Source organism: Otolemur garnettii, unplaced genomic scaffold (genome assembly GCF_000181295.1).
Source record: "Otolemur garnettii isolate 467f Iridium unplaced genomic scaffold, OtoGar3 scaffold00220, whole genome shotgun sequence".
Taxonomy (NCBI): Eukaryota; Metazoa; Chordata; class Mammalia; order Primates; family Galagidae; genus Otolemur; species Otolemur garnettii.
Window position 1 is genome coordinate 2,147,135 of NW_003852615.1, and position 7,903 is coordinate 2,155,037.

The window sequence follows — 7,903 nt, forward strand, 5'->3', positions numbered from 1 at the left end:
CCTAGCAATTATGAATTGGGCTACAGTGAACATTCTGATACAGATATCTTTATTGTAGTGTGATTTTTGGTCTTCGGGATATATACCTAATAGAAGAATTATAGGATCAAAGAGGAGGGGAGGATGGGTGGAGGGAAGGTGATTGGTGGGACCACGCTTACGGTTCATCCTATAAGGGTACATGTGAATCTCTCTAAATGTAGAATATAAATGTCTTAACACAATCACTAAGAAAAAGACATGAAGGCTATGTTAATCAGTTGGATGAAAGTACTCCAAATCGTATACAGAAACAGTACACTGTACCCCATGATAGTATTAATGTGTACTGTTATGATTTAATTAAAAAATATATAAATAAATAAATAAATTCACAATTCCATATAAACATTCTCCATGATTTTCTATCTTATCTCTTATTCAAGCAACAGAGGGTGTGGGATTGCAATATAAGGTTCATCCCCTGAGTTTCATAAATTAATGTGAAAATATCATCTAATTTTTGGCAAGCAAAGCTTCTGTTGTATGTTCAGTCAATATACCTGCCCACACATGAAATGAGGTTGAGTATGTAATGTCCCTACCCAGGCCCTGGACCACAGTGTGCCCTCAAAACAGGATTGTTGTCATGTGGTTGTCATTGTTAATGTACAAACTAGTATATTTGATAAATGTTTAATTATTTTTAATATGTACATTGTAGTCAGGTCCTCTAATTAGTATGGATGCTTTTGTAGGACAAGCCATTATACCTAAAGGTTATTTTTACTATTTATATTTTCTAAATGTCTGTCAGCCATATCAGGAAAGATTTTTTTATAAAAGAATAATTTTGTAAAAATAGCATGAAACCCAGTTGGTTCCCTTTATCCTAGGATAGCTACCCAAAATCTAAGCGCTGGGTATTTAGGTAAATGGCTGAGTAATAACTACCAGATTGTTTGAGGGATTTAGGAGACAAAATGCCACATGAAGTGATTTTCAGATCAGTTTCTTTCAAACAATAATTTGGAGTGCTAGGCCTGCCAGGGTGAATTTACGGACCCCAAAGTTAAAGGTCATTAGTGGCTTCCCCAGCCTAATAGTCACTGCCTCCCCAGGAATATTTTTTCAAGTCAATTCAGTAAGTACAAACCCAACACAATGGAATTCTAAAGCTTCTTTTTATTTGTTTTAAATGAGAATGGAGGAGTTGGGGGAACTTTTTTAAACCATAAAATTTACCCATCAGTGTTGTCAAGAGGTAGCCAACAACACAAATGAAATTCTGCTTGCTAAGGCAGTGCTGCCCAGGAAGGCAATGCATAACGATTGTGGAGTGTTGCAGAAAACTGAGACGAAACCACAATGCACAATCAAATGATAATTCTACAGAGAAAATATCACCCCAGTGAATGTAGGGGTTTAATTTCTTTAATAGCCAGATAGTAGAAGCCAATTAAGGTGTCTGGACATAAGAACACCAGTGCCCTTGCTCTGTAAAGAATGTACATTATGGCTGGGTATGGTGGCTCATGCCTGTAATCCTAGCACTCTGGGAAGCCAAGGCAGGTGGATCACTTGAGTTCACGAGTTTGAGACCAGCCTAAGCAAGAGGGAGATCCAAACTCTACTAAAAATGAAAAAACTTGAGGCAAGTGGATCGCTTGAGCCCAAGAGTTTGAGGTTGCTGTGAGCAATGAGGCCATAGCACTCACTCTACGAAGGGCAACAGAGTAAGACTCTGTTTCGAAAAAATAAAAGAATGCACATTACTACTGATAACTCTACCCCATCTCCACAAAGAACAACATTTAGTGTATTTTTGCTGTGTATTTATTCCCTCTCATTATTTTTGCTCACAGGGATCAAACAAGTGCCTCAGCCAACAGGTCCTGATGGCGATATGTCAGTGGACTCTAGCCACACCACAAGAAGACCAGGTAAGGAACAAGATGCTGGCTCCCTTGTGGTAACTCAGCTCTGCAATTTGGGTGGTAACTGCGGTACCATTTGTTATAACAAAAATAGCAATATCCATGCAGCCTCCTAAGGGTCGGGGCCGTGATGCAGGAGTATAGCTAGAAAGACATTTGAAATCTTTAGGGCAATGGAAAGATCCCCAGGTAGAAATTAAGTAAGAACATCTAATGGGATACTAACTTAATAATTTGTTTTAAGGGATTATAATGGATAAATTCCATAGAATCACTACAGGTTCTAGTTTTTAATCATGTTTTTACTCTTGTATTTACTCATGTATTTTACTCTTCTATGATTCATTGCAATATCCTTTTGCCTAAAATTATTTACTTTGCTGATTTAAGGGTATGCTCATGCAATAGGTCAAAAGTGTGAAGCTGTTGATTCAGAAACCTTTGCATTGAATAAGGCCTCTGCTTCATAAAAGGATACCATGAGACCTACCCTGATATATTAATGTCCCAAATGCCACTACTTCCCAAAACACACACACACTTTGTCATTTCTCTTTTTCTCTTTCTAGTATTATAGAAAGTACTTTTTGTGATGGGGTATTTTCCTAGATTAATAATTTTATGTGAAGATTTTAAAACCAGCATATATTAGGCAAAGAAAGAGAGAAATGTTGAAGCTATAATGCAAGACCAAAAAAATGGGGGTTAAGGTGGACTGCTCCAAGTACCTCTACCTTGCCAATTTTTGTGCAAAATAGACAACTTTGTGCAAATTATAAAAAGGTGCCTCTTGATCCCACCCTTTAAGTGGGATATATAATGGATAAATTCTGCTGAATCGCCAATTAGGAAAACATGTCCCCCATCAGGGCTGGTGCTGGAGCTCAAGAGTAAGCAAGCAGAATGGATACTAAACCTTGGTGCCCACTCGTACCTCCCTGGCCAAGTGCAGTGAACAACCAGAGCAAGTGCTCATATCAACCCTATGGTCCACAAACACCAGTTGGTTGTTTCTCTGTCGGGGTTGCTTTGATGTAATCATTTGAGAAGTTCTAAAGCTCTTTGTTTAATTATAATTATATAATCAATTATGTAGGGGATGGGATGGAACACCCACAAAAGGCAAAATTATCAACTTTAACAATTTTAACAATTGGAGTTAAAATGGTGTGTCAACTTAAAATAATTAAAAGAGTCAGAATCTAGTTTAGAAGGAGTTTATTCGAGCTCAAAGTTTGAGGAAGAGCTGCCAAAGAGCATGGATTCCAAAGAATGGAAGTCCAGGTTTCAAAATGTAGACGTTCGGAGCCACTCACATATACAGAGCTTTCAGGAAAATTTAACAGAATTTCAACATCTTGCTACTCAAGGCTTAATGTATAGTTACAACTATGCCTTAGTTGAGGTAGTCTTTTTCTTCAGGGAAAGGTATATTTAGTATTCCATTGAAGAGTAACTGTCATGAAGTCTTGGGCACTATCTAGACTGAGTTAGGCACAGCACACTATTGAGAGGACTTAATCTATAACAAAGATCAGGGATTTGACCAGACTGGATGGGGGAGGGGGTCTGTTTTCTGGTTTCTTCTAGTCATTTATAGAAAAAGAACAACGAGAAAGGGAGTTTATAATCTAAGAAGCAGAATTGCAAACATGCTATGTGACTCGGTCTCCATGGATTAATTTCTTCCTTGGTATAACAAATTTAGAGGTCCTAAAATTTTATTTTCTTTAACAGATACAAGAAATTGCAGTCTCAAAATCAAAGGCAATTGGGGATAATGAAGTTCAGAAATGCTACTTTTAAATATATTTTAAAAATCAAAAGATGTTAAATCTACATATCTATAGAGCCTTTCAAAAGGCAGATGTGCCTCTGTGCATGTGTTCTTCCAGATCTGTGGGTTCCAGGAGTCCCTTCAGATTCCAAACTCTGAGGATGCTGGAGTGGCTTATGTCACCTGTGCACATCTTTCTGGATGCTTTAAATCGTCTCTAGATTACCTATATTATCTAATCCACCATAAATACAGTATAAATAGTTGTAATACTGTACATTGGGGGGTTTTATTTTTGGTTTTGTTTTTGGTATATCATCGTTTTTATTACTTTTTTCCCCTGAGTATTTTTCATCGACTGTTGGCTAAATCAATGGATAGAGAACCCACAGGATACAAAGGGTCAACTGTATCAACTGTATTTCCATCTATAATTAGAAGATACGTTTTTCCATATATTAATGTGCTTTGTTATCCTTGGGTACATGACTAACACCAATACAGGAATATCAATATATTGCTCATACGCACTTTCTTATAGAATCTACTCTCCATCATGCACTGCTACTTAGTAAACATTTTTTTAATTAATAAAAGCCCATGATTTTTGTGCAGTGAATCCTTATGATGGCTTTATCTGTAATATAATCTCTTATCCACAATTCTAGGCACACGCCGCCCACCCTGGCCACCCAGACCTACACCCCCACGAAGAAAACCTTTACCACCAAATAACGTCACTGGAAAGCCAGGAAGCGCGGGTATGTTCATTGTCCACCTTCCTTCTCCCTGTGTGGTTTGTCTTACTAGCCAGCCACAAGCCCTACTTGGTGTGCTAGTTCAGGCAGGGGACAAGCCGCTGGAGTGTGTGGCACGTACTTGTGTTGACCCAGAAGACCAGACACTGTAAATGACAACCTGGAGAACTCATCATAACCCGTCTTAGGAATGGGTGGGGTAAAAGAAACCGTCCCTCTGCATCTAGACCAGTTTGCTGCTTAGAAGTTTGTGTGCTTGGAATTTAGATTGAAGCTGACACGGGCCCATCAGCAAGTAGCTTATTTGGATGGGATGCTGTACGTGCCAAGTTCCTGGGGGCAATGGAAAATGTGACGCCCTGTCATCAACTATTATTCTGTCTCCTGAAATGAAATCCTATTCGTCTCACTGAAAGCTCCTCTATCCACCAACCTTCCTGCCCTCCCCAGTATTACAGTACTCAGGGGGAGATTTGGGACTAAAATATTCAGGGTGACTGAGCAGATCCAGCCTGTGCCGCCAGGCAGGGGCATGTCGGGGAGCAAGCTGCCTCCCACCTGCAGGCCTCATAACTGTTGTTTTCCCTCCAAGAACAACTCCTCCCAGGCCTGGGATAGATACACCCCATCGTTTCTTAAAGAAACCTTCCCTGACTCCCCAGGTAGTCTTACCACGGCTTCTCTGGTCTGCGTTTCCTTGATACACACCTGTCAGAGCACAGAGCGAAGCGTTTGAGGCCGGGTTGTTTGCAGACTTGTCTTCCCTACCGGACTGAGCTCTGTGATGACAGAGCCCTGGATATTTTTTCCTGAAATCCAGAACCCAATCCAGTGCTTAGCACATAGGGAATATCTAACAGATACTAAGTAAGTGAATAAATGGATAAAACTAAGAATCAGTGAAAATCAACCCAGGTCAAAGGAAAGCCAGCCCTCATTCATTTCTCTCGAGGTCCCTTCCCCCAGGACCTGCCAGCAAACTGCTGCCTGTTTTCCATCTGTCCTCCCTCTCCCCGAATCTCCCCTCCGATGTGCTTTGTAGATGGAACGAAGATAACAGTGTTAAAGGCAACTGTGAAGGATGAACAGATGAGGATTTACGTGAAAGGGAGCGGAGGGCAAGAGAAGGGTATTGTGAGGGAACTTTCGTGACATCTCGCATACATAGTGAATTCTCACTAGATGGTTTTCCCCATGGGCCGGAGGAGTAATCAGCCCCTCACCCATGCATCTGGTGCCTTTCTGAGTCAAGCCCAGTGAGACTGGCCGCCTCCTCATCAGTTGCAACCTGGCAGCTGTTATTTGAGCTCCAGTGGCGTCCAAGTCAGACTGGATGAGTCAGACTGAGGCCTGAGTGTGCCCATGGGAAACGGGGCCACTGCCCCAGAGTTGCCCCTAAGGCTGCCTGTCTGCAGCTGCAGTTTGACACCTTGGTCAGTGGGCAGCTTTGTCACAGCTGGGCCCTACCTGAAGAATGTAGGCACCATCCACTTCTGAGATAATATCTGGTTGTGGCTCCACCCCCACCCCTAACTCAAAGAAACCCACTGCGTTGAGGAGACAAAGGCAAACAAGGGCAGCTGTAGAGATCTGGGCGGATCAGCATCACGGACAGAGTCTCCTGAATTCCAGCTGCGTGTCTGGGAGTCCTCAAAGGCTCTCGCATATGCCTGGGCACATCTGCCTCTTGTCCCTATCTCCAGTCGTGCCAAGGCCTCCCATTCCGCTCTCCTTGCCAGGATGAAATGCTCTGCCCGTGTTCCCTACTCACCAGGTCAGCTCACACTGGCCACCAGCATTACACTGGCCACCAGGCCTGAAGTATGCATATTGCCCTACGCATCTTCCTCCTTCTCTGGCCATGTCCCACGCCCACCAGCGAACCTCCTGAGCAGCCCTGTGTCCATCCCTTCCACCAGGCCCCCTGCTCCTACCCTAGTTCACCTCCCTGTCCCTCCTTGCCCACAGTAAGCACCTGAGGCTTCTGACATCTCTCTCACCAGCCTAGTGCCCTAACCACCCATCTTGTCATCTTATCATGTTACTTCCCATTGAAAATATATCAGTGGGTCCTTATTGCCTAATAATAACATTCAAATCTGCAATATACAAGTTCTTTCATAATCTATCTTGTCCCTCACCCCTAGCTGTTTCCTGCTTCCCTGGCAGGGCCCTTGTTCCAACATCTCCTCTCCACTCCTGCTCACACTCCTCTTTACTGGCACACCCTCCCTGAAGGCACCCCTGCTACCCAACCGAACAGCCCCCCTATCTCTCCCCATGGACAGAACCACTCCCTTTTCTTGCCTCCTCTGTGACCTTACCTAGTTCTTTCACAGAAACCATAAGGCTTCAGTATACTTGGCTCATCTTATTTCTCTCCAAGCCTGGCCTCTAGGGCCATGCCACATGGTAAATGTTTGCTCAACATTCATCAGATAAATAAATGGGAGACTTGGCAGTGTTCCTTTAAAGCCTGACTATTTTGGCTCTACATTACAGGAATCATTTTATCAGGTCAAATCACTTCCCCACCCCTGAGGGCAACACTCAGACCTACTGGAGCCCCCTTGGACAAAATAGAGACGGAGATAAAGCAACCAACAGCCCCTGCCTCCGGAGAAGAACTGGGTTAGTATGATACACGGTTCTCACTGGATGCCTAGCTCTGATACACGGTTCTCACTGGATGCCTAGCTCTAAGGTATTAAAAGATTTCAAATGGGAGGGAAGAAATCAGTTCTGGGTCTTCTGTTTTACTCAGTTTTATGACTAACATGGGTTTTTTTAATTTTAAAATTACACTTCTTTTCAATACTTCCTTATAGAGTACACTCTTTACCTTAGCAGACATAGAAGAAAGTGTCCAAGTTTGGCTCCTAAAAAGATCTAGACTACCCAATGTGTACTACTAAATTACATGTTATTACTAGCTACACATATTTTAATTTATTAATGAGTATTCACCACTCGGTTGTAATGTTTAATTTATTATTTATTATATTCCAGAATACTTTGCAAAAAGTAAAAGTTAACATCTTTTATTATAGATAAACACATATAATAATAATAAAGGAAACCAAAGACAAAGGAAGACAAAGTTAAACGTCATTTATTATAGATAAACACATATAATAACAATAAACAAAATCAAAGCTGCAAGCAGTTTCCTAAGGGGAATATTGACTACCTTTACTCTTTACTAATTTTTCATTATATTGTGATGCTTTTTAAAATCTGTTGCCGAAATTACTTATTATCTTCTATTCTCAGGTAATACAACTGACTTTAGCTCAAGTCCAACAAGAGAAACTGATCCTCTTGGGAAGCCCAGATTCAAAGGTATTTATGATGGCTCCAAATCTCACTTTTTTTTGAGACAGAGTCTCACTATGTTACCCTCAATAGAGTGCTGTGGCATCACAGTGCACAGCAACCTCAAACTCTTGGGC

The 7,903-nt window shown here is 41.6% G+C and overlaps 1 protein-coding gene across 3 annotated transcripts in view; it reads left to right on the forward strand.

Moving 5' to 3' along the window:
- The window catches only part of ABI3BP (ABI family member 3 binding protein), a 233,430-nt gene that overhangs the window by 196,992 nt on the left and 28,535 nt on the right, over positions 1-7,903 (forward strand). For all 3 annotated transcript variants that reach the window (XM_023508060.1, XM_023508061.1, XM_012812736.2), the window contains 4 exons: positions 1,845-1,922; positions 4,362-4,454; positions 6,954-7,082; positions 7,725-7,793. In XM_023508060.1, the coding sequence (XP_023363828.1) occupies positions 1,845-1,922; positions 4,362-4,454; positions 6,954-7,082; positions 7,725-7,793 (369 nt within the window). The remainder of the gene's footprint in view (positions 1-1,844; positions 1,923-4,361; positions 4,455-6,953; positions 7,083-7,724; positions 7,794-7,903) is intronic.